This window comes from Anabrus simplex, chromosome 1, assembly GCF_040414725.1.
Source record: "Anabrus simplex isolate iqAnaSimp1 chromosome 1, ASM4041472v1, whole genome shotgun sequence".
Lineage (NCBI taxonomy): Eukaryota > Metazoa > Arthropoda > Insecta > Orthoptera > Tettigoniidae > Anabrus > Anabrus simplex.
This window is the reverse complement of record NC_090265.1, coordinates 825,487,188-825,506,450: the sequence shown is the minus strand read 5'-3', so window position 1 is coordinate 825,506,450 and position 19,263 is coordinate 825,487,188. Positions and strand designations below refer to the sequence as shown.

Below are 19,263 nucleotides of genomic sequence, written 5' to 3'. Positions count from 1 at the left end.
TGGTTATCCAGTTTGAATCCTGTTGATGGAAACAATTTTCACCATTAGAATGTTGGTCAGCAGGGTAGGAGAGGTGGTGGTATACAATTCCTTATCACTAGATTCCATGCCAAAAGCCTGGGTTCAGTTCCGAACTTTTCCGCAGTGCTTATATGGAGTAGGGCAAAACACAAGCCTTGCCATTACTCAACAGGAGGCAGTGTGCGCAGACACCGGGTTTCACCATATCCCTACATCATCATCGCCACATACTACACAACACACAACGTGCAGTCATCACCCAGGAAACTAACTTCTTGTTCCTTATGTTGACCCAGTGAGTTCCTTTGCTTTTTTTTTATGTTTGTCCTTCAGTAGCGGTGATTAGGGAGAGAGAAAATTCATTTTTTATTCCCTTTCAGCTGCCTGAAACAGAGAATTATAAAAAAAGCAATTTGTAAAAGCCCTGTTGTCTTTTCAGCTAATCTTTCCTTTCATTTCTGTAATTATACTTAGCAGAAATATGCACAAAATGTCATTTGTTATGGTTAATAGAATTGTACAGCGCCACAGCAAGTAGTGGAGACTGCACAGCAATGTGTAGCATGTTCTGTGAAAAAAAAAAAAAAAAAGGATAGCAGGGGTCAGTTTGGCAGTCTCACTCAGGCAATGTGTCTGTTCAGTTCTAGCCAGTGTCTGTAGTCAAATACTAAATTACTTTTGAATTTTAGAATCACACCAAATTTCTATTTAATTGTAAAATGTGCGTAATTATTGTTCATAGTACTATTATTACTGCACTTAAGTTGGTAGACTGTTAACCTTCTATCGAAATTTGCTCAAAGAGTATGAAGAATTTACCATTTTATAGCAATTTCTTTCAGGTTTGATGTCCGCCCCCTACCCCCACTCCTCCTCACTGCGATATCTATTGGACCCAGACACTTTCTGCTGTCTCTAAATTTTTGTACCCCCCCCACCAACTTCTAATTCCCAATCGCCGCTACTGACCACTTGTATTATTTATCTTCTCTGCCTCTTCCTTTTCCTTGTGTTTATCTGGCTTCCTTTTCATTACACACTTTCTATATCAAAACTGAAGATCTATCAAGATGGCCCCTCAATGAATACTGAATCTGGGAAACAGAAAGGAGCTTGTCGGGAGTTGAAAAGAAATTGGTATAGAACAACTAGGATTGATGAGGAGAGAGCCAAACTGTTTGAAGTCCTTCTGTATTTTCGTTCTATTTCTCCCTCTTCCCATGCTGACTTGTATTTTCTCTGTTATGTGCTCCTGTTGATGATCTTGACATCTCCATGGTACTCATACGAAACAACTGTTTAACACGTTGAGTGCCAGACCGATTTTCAAAGGATTGCCGTCTAGTGCCATGAGCTAATAACATCGAGTTACTCTCTGGTGCCAAAACGTTCACAGGCTTAACCAAGCAAATAATCGCTGAAATGAGGATGTATTTATGATATATTAGGTTAACTTATTATGTATATTAGGTAAAATATTCCGACCCCATATGGGGTCGTATTGGTCATTACGAACTGTACACGTACATACGCACCCATATGGGGTCGTACTTATACAGTAGTTACTGTCCCGATACTTGGTCATACTTACCTTTTCCTTTGCAGGAATGCGTTAAATGCTGTTGATTATGAGAGATGTGTTATGTTGTTCATACTGGAGCCTTAAAAATGTACGATCCCCCATTTTAGGCCAGGAAATGTTTGTAAATGACGATCTTTCGATTTTAGGTTAGGAAATTTTCGTATAGAATGTAGTTATATAAAGTAGTGAAAATCATGTGAATTTGGTAAATTAGGATGTAACAGAATAATATTATAAAGAGAATTAGTAGTTACGGAATACTGAACAATTACATAATTTTGTTTGTATAACTTTTAATTTGAGTAAGAGAACCTAGCAGCGATGATTGTGCAAAATGGGAAACCAGTGACTACTGCATATTGTTGAAGACGGTCATAATTGTTGCAACAGCTGGCTTGGAAACCCGGAGTACAGTGGTGATGTGTATGCTGAAGACAGTATATCATCAGTGTGGATGAACGTGCAAGATTGCTGGTTGCTTTGTACTGGGTTCAAAATCACTGTAACTGTATACTTCATCTACATTATCATTGTCAGACTTGCTCGATATATTGTCCAGACTATCTGCACTAAGTCTTTTACTGCTTGATTTACTCGTAACGGCTCAAAAAAGAAAAGGAAACTCACCGCACTGCACACTTACATAACCAATCCGTGCATGAGATAGACAATGACTTTGTCACCCTACAAAACACTCTTGACATACCCATATGGGGTCACGCCAAATCAGGAATTGAGGAATGGAAGATGGACTATGCACATACTTAAATAGACGACCAACAGATCGCAGGAAGAGACTTTATACAGCTTCAAAACACCCAAATGGGTTCGCACAGTTCTCGATTTAGAACGAACGTACGACCCCATATGGGGACGTGAAGTTCAAAAACTTGACTTCTCTCACATACCCAAATGGGATCGCTTGGCACTCAACATGTTAAAGTGATTTGTCCATTGGATGTTAAGTCAGGTCAGAAGTCTCTAAAATGTAAGACAGTAGGTACTTCTAGTATTCTGCTAGCATTCATTGGACCATTCATGAAGAAATATTGAATGCAAACACAATTATTGAATTTGACTGTCTGTTTCTCATTATTTATTAAACCTTTCCCACTTTTTTGTTTTTCTTCTCAAGATCTAAATATCTGTAACCAGAAGTCTTCCTTGCATGAAATAAATAGTCATTTTACTATCTCAAAATTTTTTTTTTTTTTGTTCTGATTACTGCAAAGAAGTCTGTAATTTTAGTTACATTTTAAAATTATGTGTTGCTAGTTGACAATCAAATAAGCTTTCAGCAAAGTAGGCATGCTATAAACAAATGTCATCTCATTATTAATTTGCTTCTACTTGTGAAATTCTCCCAAATTAAATAGTACATTTTAACAGATAGTCAGGCACCAGACAAACATCAATGATAAACATGAGAAATTAAAATATTACTAAAATGTTTTTATATAATAATAATAATAATAATAATAATAATAATAATAATAATAATAATAATAATAATAATAATAATAATAATAATAATAATAATAATAATAATAATAATAATAATAATAATAATAATAATAATCCTTGCATGTAGTCATTTTTTTTATTTTAAGACATTTTTTGTGCCCTGTTCTCTGATTTCCATAAGGAAATATCTAATTTGAAAATATGAGGGCTATTTTTTTTATTACAGGCCATTTGCCAATTAAATAAGAATCACTACATATTATTGGTTAATTTTTAAAAATTCCATTCTAAATTCTTTCAACTACTTTTCAACACGTCATGCTTATTCAAGTGTTTATTGTTATGTGGTAAAAGTTTTTATAAACTTTTGTCATTCACTTTATCGTTCATGTGAAAAAGCTTGTCACCGAAGAACTTCTTCAGATGCAGAAAGAGATGATAGTTTCCAGCTGCAAGATCAGGGATGAAGGGAGGCTGGTCGAACTGCTGCCACCAAACAATGGGATGAGTGTTTGCGTTTGAACAGTGCCTCTGTATTTGAAGAAGTTTCTCAGCAGCAAGCGTTTTCACATCCACAATGGAAAACGATGAATTAGAAATGATTTGTTAATATTGATGCTTTTTCATGGCCTGTACTTGTAGTTCTTGTACAAGATTTTGTTCTCTATGAAACATAAAGAGTTTCACCTTATTAACACAGTATAAACTCAAAAGCCCATACCATGTCTAGAAAGGGTTTTCCTTGCAGGCAGCAGACTTCTGTGATGAGGGTCTACAGAAACTTGTCCTATGCTATGACAAATATTTTCATAAGCATGAAATTATGCAGAAAAGTAAGCATAAAAGGAGGGAAAACAATAATATGTAGTGGTTCTTATTTTATTGACAAACAGTCCTTAAATAAAAACAGCTCTCATAGCCTATCATTTAACCATGGACGTAGCTATCCTTCAATGCCAGACTTACCAGTACTTCTTACATACTAAATCTCTCAGGATGACTTTTTGCAGCAAAATATGTGGCTATAAACAAGAAAATGATGATAGAAAAACTAGAAATCTGTGGAAGTAGAATACTGGGATCAATTAAAGAAAGAGAATATTACAGAAGATGCCATTACAAAGAACGTTATATACACACTGAGAAAATTACCAGTACATTAAGAAAAGAAGCAATCATTGTTTTCTTTGGACACTTTATGAACAAATGTCAAAGTTAACAGGATTTCTTCAACTACCTTGGAAAAATGAAATTGGCCAATACGTATATTAGAGGAACTGAGGAGGAGATATAAGAACTCCAGATTACCTAGAAGATCTCTAAAACATTCACCATAAAAGAACTCAAAATTACTGTAGAAAATCTTGAAAAAATTTAACTATTCAGGAATAAGTAAAAAATTTCTAAAACTTTGGGGAATAGCCCTTCAAGAAAGACAGTGCTATATTGACTGACAAAAGGAGAGGGAAGTACCAAGATATGGAATAAAAGGAAGAAGCAATTGAAATTAATGCAATTCATATTGGCTCGTACGAACCAAAAGGTACAAGGGGTATTAAAAATAATTAGATTACTGATATTACTATATTTCATGGCTAGCGGCTAACTTTACTTCAGTCACAATCTTGATACATCTTGATATCTTGGTGCTATATATTGTGTCTGTTTCTGTAACCTAGTGTTAGCAATGTAGCATCCCACTTGGTTGGTCTAAGTTTAATTCCCCGCTCTGGTATAATTATAAGATTGATTTGTAGGGACTGAAATGAGGGGCACTCAGTTTCAGGTATAGTCCGCGCACCTTTTAGCGATATTTCTTTGTACGGGGTGTGGAGGAAGGAGGGAGCTCTCACGGTTCCGGTTATACTGCCAACTGAATGAAAATGAAATCTGAATTGAATTGATAATATGATCGATCGATATGAATTTTCTAAACCTTTATTATCTTAAGCCAACAACTGTGTCATACACACTTTATATAACATTATGTAACATTTCTCGATGCGAATCTTGTTCCCAGCATGAATTCTATAGTTTGGCTTTGCTGTGTAAATAACAACAGTACTAGTATGTAAAGTGTATGCCAGATGTCACACAGCGATGCATAAGCGATTCATAGTTTGTGTTTCAAAGGTTGCCAATACGAATCTCGAAGATACCTGAGGTCGACCTATTTCAGCAGTAGGGTGTCCATGTATCGCTAAAAGGTGCGCGTACGGTAACATGTTTTGAGAAGAGAAGTGGATTTAAGTCTCTCTCTCAACCATTTTCAAAGTGGTTTTCCACTCTATTCCTGGCATGCACATTCTCTCTCTCTCTCTCTCTCTACAGTCACACAGAGTTCAAAGAGACTTCTTCTTTTGGTGCAATCTCCTCACAGGAAATTGGTGACCATCACGAACTTGCATGGTTTCCAGCCATGGGGTAGGCCTGTTTGGAATATAGGCATCTCCATTTTCTTCTGTCTTCCCACCACCTCTCTGTCATCACCTTGGTCCAGTCCTCTCCTCTCTTCTGAGCGTTCTCCTCTATTCCTTTCAGCCACCTATCCCTTGGTCTTCCTCTTGGTCATTAGTCTTGTATATCCATCTCATGTATCTTCCCAGGTATTCTATTCTCTGGTATTCTCTTCATGTGCCAATACCATCAAAGTCTTGCTGTCTTGTCCTGCAAGGATTCCTCTTGTACTTTCTGGTATTTTCATTTCTCATTCTATCCAATGGTGTTGATATAAGGAATGATCTTAATTAGGGTAATCATATTAACAACGTTGTTTATAAAGATTACTGATCTCTTCACATGGTTGTGAGAGTATTTAGAGGTTATAATAAAGATGTAAAGAAGAGGGCGTATAAGTCTCTGGTAAGACCGCAGTAAGAGTATGGTTCCAGTGTATGGGACCCTCACCAGGACTACTTGATACGAGAACTGGAAAAGATTCAAAGGTAAGCAGCACGATTTGTTCTAGGTGATTTCCAACAAAGGAATAGTGTTACGAAAATGTTGCAAACTTTGCGCTTGGAAGAATTGGGGCTGAGGAGATGAGATGCTCGACTGTGTGGTACGTTTCAAGCTGTCAGTGGAGAGATGGCATAGAATGGCATTAGTTGATGAATAAGCTTGAACAGAGCTTTTAAAAGTAGGACTTCATTGGGGTAATCATATTAACGAGGTTGTTTAGAAAGTTTGTAATTCAAGAGGACAAATTGGGGCAAATATTCCTTTATAGGACGAGGAGTAATGGTTTGGAATAAATTATCAAGGGAAATATTTGATAAATTTCCAAGCTTCTTGAAAATGTTTAAGAAAGAGCTAAAGAATTGTTGGGGAAACTGCCACCTGGGCAATAGCTCTAAATGCAGAACACTGATGATTGTTACTTCTATACGGCTTCTTAGAAACTTAATTTCCCCTGCCTGTACTTTGTTCACATCTTGTCTCATCATAGTCCAGCTTCTGCTGCGTACATCAGCATTGGTACATACTGCAGAAAGATCAGAAGAATGCATATGCCCGGTAAAAATTGAAATGGCGTATGGGTTTTAGTGCCGGGAGTGTCCGAGAACATGTTCGTCTCGCCAAGTGCAGGTCTTTTGATTTGACTCCCGTAGGCGACCTGCATGTCGTGATGAGGAGGAAATGATGATGAAGACAACACATACACCCAGCCCCCGCGCCAGCAAAATTAATCAATGATGGTTAAAATTCCTGACCCTGCCGGGAATCAAACCCGGGACCCCTGTGATCAAAGGCCAGCACGCTAACCATTTAGCTATGGAGCCGGACATATGCCCGGTGAGGCACAGTGAGAAGGGTTTTTTGCCAGCCAAGCCTGTGATGTAATCGATGCCATAGCTATCCTGCTACTACCCACGCAACTTATTTTTACCCTCAAGCAACAGCCCTTGGCACTATTAACTGCAATCCAGCCATACTATTTGAATCCAGCCATCTCTGTGTTCATCGCACGACTAGTGCATCTGTATGTTTATAATAATTTCGTGTGGCTATTTCTAGCCGAGTGCAGCCCTTCTAAGGTAGACCCTCCGATGAGGATGGGCGGCATCTACCATGTGTAGGTAACTGTGTGTTATTGTGGTGGAGGATAGTGTTATGTGTGGTGTGTAAGTAGCAGGGATGTTGGGGACAGTGCATACACCCAGCCCCCAGGCCATTGGAATTAACCGATGAAGGTTAAAATCTCCGACCCGGCCAGGAATCGAACCCGGGACCCTCTGAACCGAAGGCCAGTACGCTGACCATTCAGCCAACGAGTCGGACATCTGTATGTTATGAAAGGTACTTTCAAAGGGCTAGTCATGCTACAGTAACACTTTCTGACCCAGTGTAAGAAGTAATGGCAAACTACCTCACTTCTCATCTTTTCTTGTACGCCTCAATTATGGTGCACCATTGGTTTTTGCATTTTCCCTAGAACCACGTAACCTTTGGTGGTACTATTTGAGGATCCAACCAACTTCCAGGCTGAAGTCTTGACAGACAGACATAGGCTGCTTTCGTATGTTTTGCAAGGGTTGAGATTTCACATGACTTCCCAGCATGATGATGACGTGGTATACCCATGGGATCTTGAAACGTCCGTGATATATCTACACTTTAAAGGCCTACAGTCACATAATTGATGAAGCCTTTAGTGTCCAAACTTAACTCCAGAAAGCAGTAACAACAACACATATTACTTCACAACACTACCAACGAACTGAATTGGAGATCTCAATTGCATACAAGATGTTTTAATTTAAGAAGATACCACTTCTTGCAATGCTAATTACAGATTTGATTTCTTCATCTGGATTCCATTCTTGCATTAGCCAGCATCCTAGGTACTTGAAATTTACCTTTCATTGGTGGTCCCTGTCCAGGGTAACAACAGCATTTTCTACTTGCTGATCACTCTGAATTTTGATTTTGATTGGCCAAACTCTTTACTTACTTCATTGAAGCTGTGTGAAGTGATTTGAAGGTCTTCTAAATTGTCAGCAAGTGTCTAGGTGTCATCTGCATAGGAGATGCTTTTTTTGTTTCTTATTGATCTCGATTCCTTTATCAACTTCATCAAGGGCAATTCAAGAAATAGCTTCTGTGTATCAGTTACAAAGAATTGGAGATAGGGTACAACCTTGGCTCATGCCCTTTGTACCTTTATATCTTCAGTAATGTAAAACAGACTTCACATGAGCTAGGTAGATGGGGCTTTATTGTGTCACTTTTCAAATGGCTGTTTCCGTAGACTTACCAGCATACAGTTTTACAATACAAGAAATGAACAGCATTTGAAGAGTGTTATTTCTTCAATATTGGTCCAGCAACTCTATATTATACAATTATGCCTTCTTATTATGTGGATTCTCGATATTAATAACAATTTTAACACATGTAATATATCATATAATCACTACATTTGTCAGTTAATAAAAGATACTTTCAATAATCTTATAGCACTGATCACAGTACAAATAAAAGCTCCATTTCAGCATTCAGTTGGCACAATCACTAGTGGGCTACACTAACAATGGGGTTCCAAACATTTGTCAATTCCCTCAGCTTGGTTCTCACTGTCCAGCAGATTGATAGATAGATAGATAGATAGATAGATAGATAGATAGATAGAAGGCTTTATTATCTGTGGTGAAGTTAGGGCTCTTGGTTCTCTCTTACACTTAACCACATACGTATTATTACTTATTAATAGACCTTGGATTTTAGATGCCCTAAAATAGTCTCTTAAATATGAAAAAGTAGGTTCTGAAAAGATATTTTAGGCAGATTCAATTTTATGTATTTTAATGAGCATTTATCAATTAAAATACCATTTTTAATTTGCTAAATTGATAATAAAACTTTGGGGGGAATATAAAACAAATTTCTTTCACCTCTTTGCTAGAAACATCACAGATTATTATTGTATAATCCAAAGTGAAATGGGAAAACTCGTGTAATAAGTGTTTAATTAAAGATGGCTTGGAAACTGACACTTTCAGCATAATTAACACACTAAACAAACGGACAACTGAAATGTTCTCAGAGAATGAAATGGAGAGTTTTGTTTCCATCAGGTCAATGGGCACTGTCTACCGCCTCGTGACACACAGACTATGGGTGTGTTTACTTACTACAAGAGGTTATTAACAACTTAATAGCTTCCCAATTTTAAAATTTTGTTTGAAAAGTATTTCAAAAATATACTGTTCAAGATACTGAAAACAAGTCAGCAAATATTTTGGTTTCTCAGAATAAATTAAAACCATTTTTAATCGATTAAGGGATAAAATATGGGGATTATAGGAATGTAGGCAAATATGGGTTCTAACATCAATTTGGGCATTTTTAGGCATTATAGGACCACCGTTTTTAATCTTATAGTTGTATTTACAGGTTGTATTTTAAGTTATCTCTTCAGGAACGAAACAGGTTTTTGCCTAAAATCTGAGGTCTATTTATTAATACTATAAAGCTGATTGAAATTTAAAATACTAAGGAATGCAAAATAACACTGATGTTTTAAACAAAAAAATGTGAATATACAGATACAGATTTGAAAAATATTAACTTCATTACAATAACTCAAAGAAATGCAAAATTAAAAAGAATATTAAATAAATTTAACAAATCTTGTGGTCATCATTATCACCATCATCATCATCGAACCCGTCGAGCGCCCGGGTAGGGTGGTGTTGAATGAGCCTTTGCCATCATTGTCTGTCCAGAAATGCTCTCTCTCTCTCTCTCTCTCTATCTATCTCTCTCACACCACTGAGTCCCAGTTCCCTCCTCTTCTCTTCACATTGTGTCCCAGTTGGTGTAGCCATCTCTTCCTAGGTCTTTCCCACTAGCCTTCTTCATTTAACCATTCTTTCTAGGCATGCTTGTAATGTTCTTGTGCATGTAAGCAGCAATTACAGCCAGCACACATCTACACTGGTGGTGTTCTAATATAAAGTCCACTCCATGAGCAAGTCATTGTCTTTAAAGAATATCACAGGAACATTGTGCTTACATTGCTGACTGTTTACAAATCACATGTCTTTAAATAATAACAGTTTGAGCAGGAAATATCAATATTGTTCATCATTCAAACTTCTCCTTGTAAACTTCCTATTTTGTTGCCAGGGTTTCAATTCTAAATTTGTTTCAAAGAATGTCATCTTTGATAGCTGTGTATTTTTAAAACTCTAAACTCATACTGGATATTAACTGCAACTATCAAATACCAGAATACACTCATTGAAAAATCATTTTTAATGGTTTTTAATATGCCCTTGTATTATATGTCAGAAGCCAATGTTACTGCATGTTGTGCTGTTTCATTAGTAACAGATGTAGGTGTAAGAGCCTTATCTTGTGCTTTGTTTATATGATCCTTTATGTAGCATTTATTGCGCACTTAACACATATAACAGCTAAAAGGAAGAAATTTAGAACATGAAAATAAATTTAAAACCATTAAAACCATATCATAAAATCAAAATTAAACAAGGTAAAATATATGGCTACTAATGGTAGGCTGTAGACAGCGGAAGGATCCCTATGAGGCTATGGATCATAAAACTTTTGTGTCCAAAACTTCGACCAAAGAATAATTTAATTAATACCAACTTCTTCATCCTGTCGGACCTGGTTGCTGTTTGGTTGTCAGTAATGGTGTACTTCCTTCGTTTAAATGTTATGAGTTAGAATCGTAAGTGTTTATTCCTTAGAATCCTCTTCTCTTCTCTGCCTTCAATTTGGAGCATTGATAAATTTAATTCTTCTAAATCATTCATGATCTCTGTGAACCAAGTGTTCTTTGTTTTGTTTTTCCAGAAGTAACTAAATAACTGCTTCACTAGTCGGGTTTCTGGCAGTCTGAATTCATGACCAAAAAAAAGGCAATTCTCCTTTTCTGTATTGTATCTATTATTGATTCGCTTTCACAATATACCACTTCATTAGGTAATAATTTCATATGGCCATTTTTCCCTACCTTTAAAAGGTTCACTCAAGCTTATCCATCTATAATAACATTCCACACCTTCTTAACACAGACATTGCAATATCTTCTAAACGCCTTGTTCAGTCTCACTCAAATTTCAAATTTTGTCCAGTTCTTGTCCACATAATGCTCCAGCAAATAACAACATTATAAATATTTAATGATTAGGATTTACACCAGGAAAATGCTGGTGCTGTATTTAAATTAAGGCCACGGCCATTTCCTTCCCACTCCTAACCCTTTCCTATCCTATCGTTGCCATAAGACCTATCTGTGTTAGACCTACATACCCGCCTGCCATGCTGAATGCTCCAAAGAGCTCATCCTACTTACGTTCAATAGAAGTGTGTTGACAGAAATATTGAAGGGTCTTGTGAAACCATACTGTATTTCCTCGACTCAGCAAGCTGTCAGGACCTTGTTGACAGCATTTCCTGTGTTAGAAAAAACAGGTTCATGCCACATTCTGGACACCAACAGATGCTCTCCTTCCTCTTCTTATTCTTTGTGCAAACCACACATTTTTGAACTTTACACATCAACATAAAAATCCAAAGAACTAAATAAATTTCTTCCCTACTGTTATTTTTCCATTGATTTATTCAGGGCCAACTTTTCCATTGATTTATTCAGGGCCAACTATTCAAGGGATGTCTCTCCTTTATTTTACTTGCTGCATACCTATTTGTCTCTCTCACAATAATGTCCACCAATTCTCCAACAAAAAATAACATAAAACACTCCAAAACACTTCCTGACACTTTAGTTGGAGCACATTCACCTGTAAATGGGATTTTTGTAAGCACATATCATGATTTAGCAGGTGTCAATGACCACTCAAGTTGTTTATCACTAACACCCTTACTACTGTCTTCATTGTTCACTTGATAACTGCTTTCAACCTGTACACAATCATCGTCACTTGACTCAGTATCATCACTACTTTCAGCCAATATCTTCAATAAAGTTGTCTCAAGTGCAAACCTCACAACATGTCTGCCATGTTGGTCACTGTCATAGAGCGGCAAACTAAACTCGGTGAAGTAACTTCTGTTATGTGCTACCAAATGACACAATACCATTGAAAGAAGGTTCACTCCAAGGACACACATCCTATGCTTCAAACTGTACTAATGGTTCGCATGAATACCCAATGGACGGCCGGAAAGTGAGCATTTTCTACAAAGCTGGTAGAGTCTGTACGCATGTACATCCAACTGCCCCGTGATATGATTTGCTGGGTCCATACATGTGCACATCGAACCAACGTGAGAGTTTAATGTGTTGCAAAGGGTGTATTTTATATTCTGACATTGTTTCTGTGTACATACACATTGGTGTCATGACAGGCAACCAATTAAATAAAAACTGTCAGCTGTTAATTATTGTCAATCGCTGTTGATTGTTAATCACTTCAAAAACCTCAGTACTGTTCCAACAGAGTAAATACCAGTAGATTCCATTTTATTAACACTATATAGACCTATTTCTTAACAGGAAAGTGAAACTATACCAACTACCTTCTTCCCCCTTTCTTCCTTGGCTTATATGGTGTGAGATAAGCTTCATGACAATCTATATCTAACTGAACTAATTTTTATTTCAGTAATAATACAATATTTATGACTCTTTACTAACCAGAAGAGCTGTTAAGTAAAGAGATTTTCTCTTGGGCTAAGCAACTTACCGCCATCATCTTCAAGGAGGTCAGAGTCAATATTTAACTATGCTTTGTTAGGAAAAATGTTCTTATTAGAATTTGATATTACAACAGAAGAACTGTTGCTCTCTATCTGCAAAGTAATTCATCTGAAGTATTGCTTTAGTTTAAGAACTGGCATAAAGGATGTTCATTACACGTTGTGGATAGATAATTCTTTCCTACATTTAAATTACATAAATATAATTTTTAAGAGAATTTATTATCTACAATATATTTTAAATACATCCACCATCTTTTGTTTTCAGAAATCAAGGTCTAGCTTATTGCCACCAGCATCTCTTACGACAAGTCGGTTTAAAGTTCAATTGCTGCCCTTGAGACTGAACTGTACTTAATTTTTTATTTATTTTAACAATAACTTTCTGTAAATAGCATGTGCAAATACTTCTGTGGTGTTAGTGCATAGATGTTATTCATTATGAACACCTAAACTGTAGAAACATTGTTTCAAAACATATCACTTGTGCTCATGCTCAAGTACAGCCTATGATTTTGACATTCCTGAGGCTCCTCCTTCACTTCTAATGCTCAGATTATGTAAGAAGACAATATTCAACTATGCTTCCTTTCGACAATATGTATTTTAGGCAGATAAGCTCTCAACAGAGCATTATACAGTATATTTGTATTCCAGTTGAAAAGAGAGTAAAATATTTTGGAATATGTTAGCTATATATTTCTTATACTCATGTACTCATAATTAAATTGAATGTATTAAGGAATTATTATGTTTGTTACATTGCAGAGTTCTGAAAATGAAAACTGTATCACAAGTTATTGATGTCCATTAGTATTTATGCACCCCCTTGTTAAATTTCAATGTAGATAAGGGAATTGGTGCATTTAAGATTTCCTTTTTTTAAATTATGCTACATTTCCATATATGAATCCTTTTATTAATGTCACATTCCTGACATTAGATTTTCATGCTGTTTCTGTGTGTTCAGGATGTTACTATTTTATTAATAGGATTCCATAAAACCATTGTTAAAGATGCATTTAGAGCACATATTTATTGCATCTATCCTGGTAGCTTTCCATCAAGTTTTCTGTGAAGATATCCTAAATTATATCTACAAAATCAATGTTATCTGGAGGCACTGATAGAACTTAACATTGTTTATAGTTTGTTATTATTAGATTTATTATTTATTTGCTTGACATTAATGAAATAAACTATAGGTTTGCAAAGTGAAAAACACTTAAATAATGTCATCAGAGAAGTGCATTTTATAAAAGAGCTATGTTGGATACAAATTTCATGGTGTATAGAGGCATACAAATTTTAGAAAATGAAGTTTGGAAGTGACATTATTAACATTCTAACATTCTCAGAAGGAAGAAAAATAAAAATAGCATTCAGTTCCTTCTTTCTGTAAGGTGTTGATGGTGTTTGTTGCATTTTGGTTAAAAAAAAAAAAAAGCAAGATTATTGGCCTCTTCTTCCACATTCCATTTAAAAAATGAGTATTCTTCATCCTGACTTAGTAACATACACCATACAGTTCATCAAAGATAATAGGAACTGTGTTCTTAGAAAGGTACATATTTCTAGATGGAAAACTTCTGGGTGGCTTATGTGCCAGTACTTTAAACTTCATTGCATAACAAAACACATTCACCTCAGAAATTTTTGACGAGTTCTCAGATGGTGATGTGAAAATTTGCTTCCACAAATGCTCTCAAAATATCATTATTTAGGATAGAATGAATGTTTGTTTTAGAGTTCTTCAGTCCTAAAATTTCTGAAATCTGCAACAACCAGTGAAGTCAGATGTTCTGTTGCGTGAAGCACTACAGCCTAATCTGAACTCACAAAAATGCATCATCTACACTTACTTCTTATTAACGTGCTCGACAAACCACTCTAACACTATTATTAATAACTGCACCTATAATTACTAGATGGTGTTGCAGAAAGCTGCTCTCTAATGCATACAAGACATTCCATATTAAGCTGGACAAAAATATGCAAAAAATGAACTTCTTTTGAAAACTTTAAAACCTTCAAGATCTTGATGAGTTTTCAGGTGGTGATGTGAAAATTTCCCTCCACAAGTGCCCTCAAAATATTATCAAATCAAGATTATGTAAAAATAAATTTTCTATTTTCCATCAATCTTGTCCAGGTAGTTCCTGGGTCAAGCAGCACCTCCATTTTGCCCTTTCCTTTTCCTGATCCAGTTTAACGTTTCGTATATTTCACATAAACAGCATACTCATGATTATCTGAGCTAAATAGGACTGAGACTACCTTGGATAATAAGGAGGTAATGTGCTAATAGGTCATAAATGGTGGAAAAAAATGCTTAAAACACTATAGCAATAATTGTTTGATACAACATAATTCCTAAAATTTTACATATAATTCTTCATGCAGTTTAATCAATCAACCAGTCACCACTGATCCGCATTTAGGGCTGTCGACCAGGCGGCAGATTTCCTGCCAGTTGTTTACCTAGTATTTTCTTAAATAAAAATAGATTACAAAATTAAATGAGAATATTACTTTTTTTAGAAAGTCTTTCGTAGTTTCTTGGGCTAACCTCTTGCCTCTCTTGGATGCCGCAATGTAATGCCAATGCACCACTAGCCTAAAAGAGGCCTACACAGATTTAAACTCCACCGTACCAATTGGATACACCAGCAATGTAACAGGGACTTGACTCCAACTGACGGTAAACAAATAAATGAATTCTTAGAACATTGTTCGACCTAGCAGCAGCAATGGCTGGCGCATCACTGCTTGACCTAATAGTTACAAACGCCTGCGCATCACTACGGTACCATTCAACTTCGTTGATACACACCACGTAGCACCGAACTGATATGAAAGATATGTATGTTTATTTTCCCACAACTCTCTTGGTTCATCAGGACTTGGTTAATCGTGAGTCTACTGTATAATATGAGGGTTGGGGCAAAAGTCATTGCAACTTTTTTTTTTTCTTGCAGATATGTGAGATTGCCTGTTGCCATTTCATGATGGATGCTGTATTTTTGTAATCTTCTCTTGGCACAGGCCAGAACAAAATGTAGCTCCCACCGAAGTCCCAGTCTCATCCATGGCTGTGACAGTATGGAAGCTGCTGGGGTATGGGTGGTGCTGGGTAATGACATTTCAAGCACACCTAGTGTCTGAGTGTAATGAAAGGTGTTGCTCATAGGATCAGTTGTGCCACAGTGGCACATTCTGGTCCAGTGAGGAAAGCAATGGCAAACTACCTCACTCCTCATCTTGCCTAGTACACCTCATTTGGGCTCTGACATTGGTTTTTTCAGTTTCCCTATAACTGCATAGCCTTTGGTGGTGCTATTTGAGGATCCAACCAGCCTCTGGGCTGATGACCTAACAGACAAATATGTGAGTGGATCACAAACTGGTATTTGTCACATGGAAGCCATGTAGGCATAGTGTGTTTTAATAGAAAGTACAAGATTACAAGATTATTGATGATAAACACTCCTTTTCACTTTGCTTTGCCATTATGATCCACTATGATCCCAAATGCAAACAGTCAAGCACTCTCTGGAAATCAACCACTTCTCCGATGTCAAAAATGTCAGTCCGTTGGAGAAAATAATTGTGATTTCCTTATGACTGCTGTGGAATGGTTTACGAATATGAAGTATCCTTGCATACTGGGAATGTACTGGAAAGGTGACGGTTTTGAAGACCCTTGTCAAACACATCCAACTAAAACACCTTGAGCTTCATCCATATTGTCGGTGCTTATACCACAATAATGTCTGTCTCTGTAGGGTAATGGTTAGTGCTGTCAGCTGCCATACTTGGTAGCCCGGTTTCGATTCCTGGTACTGCCTGAGATTTAAGAATGGCAGGAGAGCTGGTATGTGGTTAAAATGGTACATGCAGCTCACCTCCATTGGGGATGTACCTGTAAAAAGCTGCACTTCCTTGGGAAGAGGAAACGAGTTTACTTTTACTTTTCTTTTTACTGCAATAATGTACTCAACAAAACATCAAATGTATGCCAGGTACTTCATTCAGTCTGGACCTTTCATGTCCAGAGTCTTCAGAACTGTTCCTTCCAGGACAGACTGATGTACTGAACTAAGTGTATTCAGCATGATAGGAACTATTTAAAGAATGGGTTAGGCTCTGTCGGGACATGGCCGCAAGTCTTTTTAACTTGAATATGTCATGTGAATGGAGATAGTTTCAGATAAAGATAGAAGTTTTTATCAGCTTTATATAATTGCAATATAACAATATTACTTTTGTTCCAGTTTTAATACGTATTTACAAGACCAGGTGACGTCTTCATACTTACGTTTCTTCTTCTTCCTGTAATGACTGTTTCTTTGGGCACTGGTAAGTGGCAACCTTTTGGAATCGCCACAAACTGTTCTTTCTTGTAATAGTCGTTTTCTGAAATTGTACAAATTTAGCATATACCTTAACATTGGAAAATGTTAGTAATTTCTTCTCACAGTTGTTCTAGGGTAACATTGTTATAACTCTAAATATATTTTATATAGTTCACTATATTCTGCACAAAAAGACTGTTACGTCACTTAAATTAGTTGACGCACGTGTTCACTAGGCACTCTCAAAGTAGACTGTATGTGAAACTGTATGCTCAAGAAGTGCTTCGATTCCTTATCATGACCTTGAATATTATCGAGAACCGTACTTATTGACAGACACATCAACACTTGCCCTACGTATGTTCATACACAGTAGCATTGAAACTAGTTCCAAGTAAACATGTTGTAACCTAACCATTATAACATTTATTTGTATTGAGGAGGTGGACTCCTTAAGTTACCTCTCTTATGTACACAACTAGACCATACGGTATGCTGCTTATATTTTAACATTTTAAAATTGTCCCTATTTTCATATTGGTCAACTTTTCAAACTGACATTCTTATTTATAAGACCTACTGACTTCATAAAATATCATGTTGAGTTGGACTCTGCCTAGCATATTAAGTGAGTAACAGGTTCATTTTCACTAGGTATTTTTATCAGTTAGCCCATAATTGTCATATCGTGCAATAGGATAGAAGTTTACAGAAACATTTTACTTAAATTTATCCAAATAAGAATAGTTGGACACATGGTGAAGTAGTTCTTAAGATTCCATTTCAAGGAATTACTAAAATAACTCAGGATATAAGATGAATAATTGAAAAGTAAACTTCCCTCAAGAGAAAATAACACTGATTAGCAATAATTATAGAAACCATCAAAATTATCAAAATTATTGAATTGTACTCTAATACATCTGTTAAACACTTTAAAATTATTTCACTCCCTGCATTGTTTGAAGTATGATTAAGGGGAAATCCTACCAGAAATGGCCCAAAAACCCAAAATGAGGTTTTGTTGCTGGTAAATACTCCAAACTTTAGGACACATGGTGAGGTATTTGTTTTTCATGTGTGTTTATTTTGTAGGGTCCCATAGAGATGTTTAAATCACTCTTATGAGTTCCCTTAACTTTGTATGCTCTTTTCGTTCAAGAAAGAATTCAGATATCGCATGTTATTTTTTTTATATTTCCACTTTGACAGCAGCAGCAAATATTTCAGAGTAACTTACCACAGGCTAGGTCAAGTATATTTTTGCATTTCAAACAGAGTAACTAATACAATTAAAATAAATTCAGAAATGAATGTGTAAATAACTTAAAAGTGACTTTTTTTAGAATTCAGAAGGCTCCTTTAGAAACTATTTTAACTCAATTACCTTCCAATTTTGCACACATGTACACTCAAATAGCATTCATAATTTGTAGTACAAAACCAAACCCATGGCGCAACAGACCCGTAGGTCCATGGCCTACTGGGCGACCCCTGCTAAGCCCGAAGGCCTGCAGATTACAAGATGTCATGTGGTCAGCATGACAAAACCTCCCAGCTGTTATTCTTGGCTTTCTAGACTGGGGCGACACCATTAGATAGCTCCTCAATTGTAATCACAAAGGCTGAGTGGACCTCGAATCAGCCCTCAGATCGAGGTAATAATCCCTGACTTGGCCAGGAATCAGATCTGGGGCCTCTGAGTAAGAAGCAGGCACACTACCCCTGCACTGCAGGGCCGGCTCATAATTTGGAGTATTCATTTTAATAATAAATGGTCTGCCTGACTGTTAGGTCATCAGCCCAGAGACTAGTTGAATCCTCAAATAGCACCATGAAGGTTATGTGGTTATAGAGAGGAAAGAAAACCTACAACCTGTTTTCCAGTCAGTGACCAGGTCAGGGATGGAATGAATGAAGCACCCATCTTGCGGTGAGGATAGGAATTGTGCCGGCTGCTGAAGCCTGCCGCACTCCTCTGGGACAATGATTAATGACTGACAGATGAAATGAAATGATATTGGAGAGTGTTGCTGGAATGAAAGATGACAGAGAAAACCGGAGTACCCAGAGAAAAACCTGTCACGCCTCCTTTTTGCCCAGCAGAAATCTCGCATGGAGTAACCAGGATTTGAACCACGGAACCCA

At 36.7% G+C, this 19,263-nt stretch overlaps 1 protein-coding gene across 1 annotated transcript in view; it reads left to right on the top strand.

Moving 5' to 3' along the window:
* LOC136857169 (cyclin-dependent kinase-like 2) overlaps nt 1–13,118 on the top strand; it is a 327,482-nt gene extending 314,364 nt beyond the window's left edge. The window contains exon 10 of the mRNA XM_067135607.2: nt 13,029–13,118. Within this exon, the coding sequence (XP_066991708.2) occupies nt 13,029–13,118 (90 nt within the window). The remainder of the gene's footprint in view (nt 1–13,028) is intronic.
* Nucleotides 13,119–19,263: the final 6,145 nt, after the last annotated feature.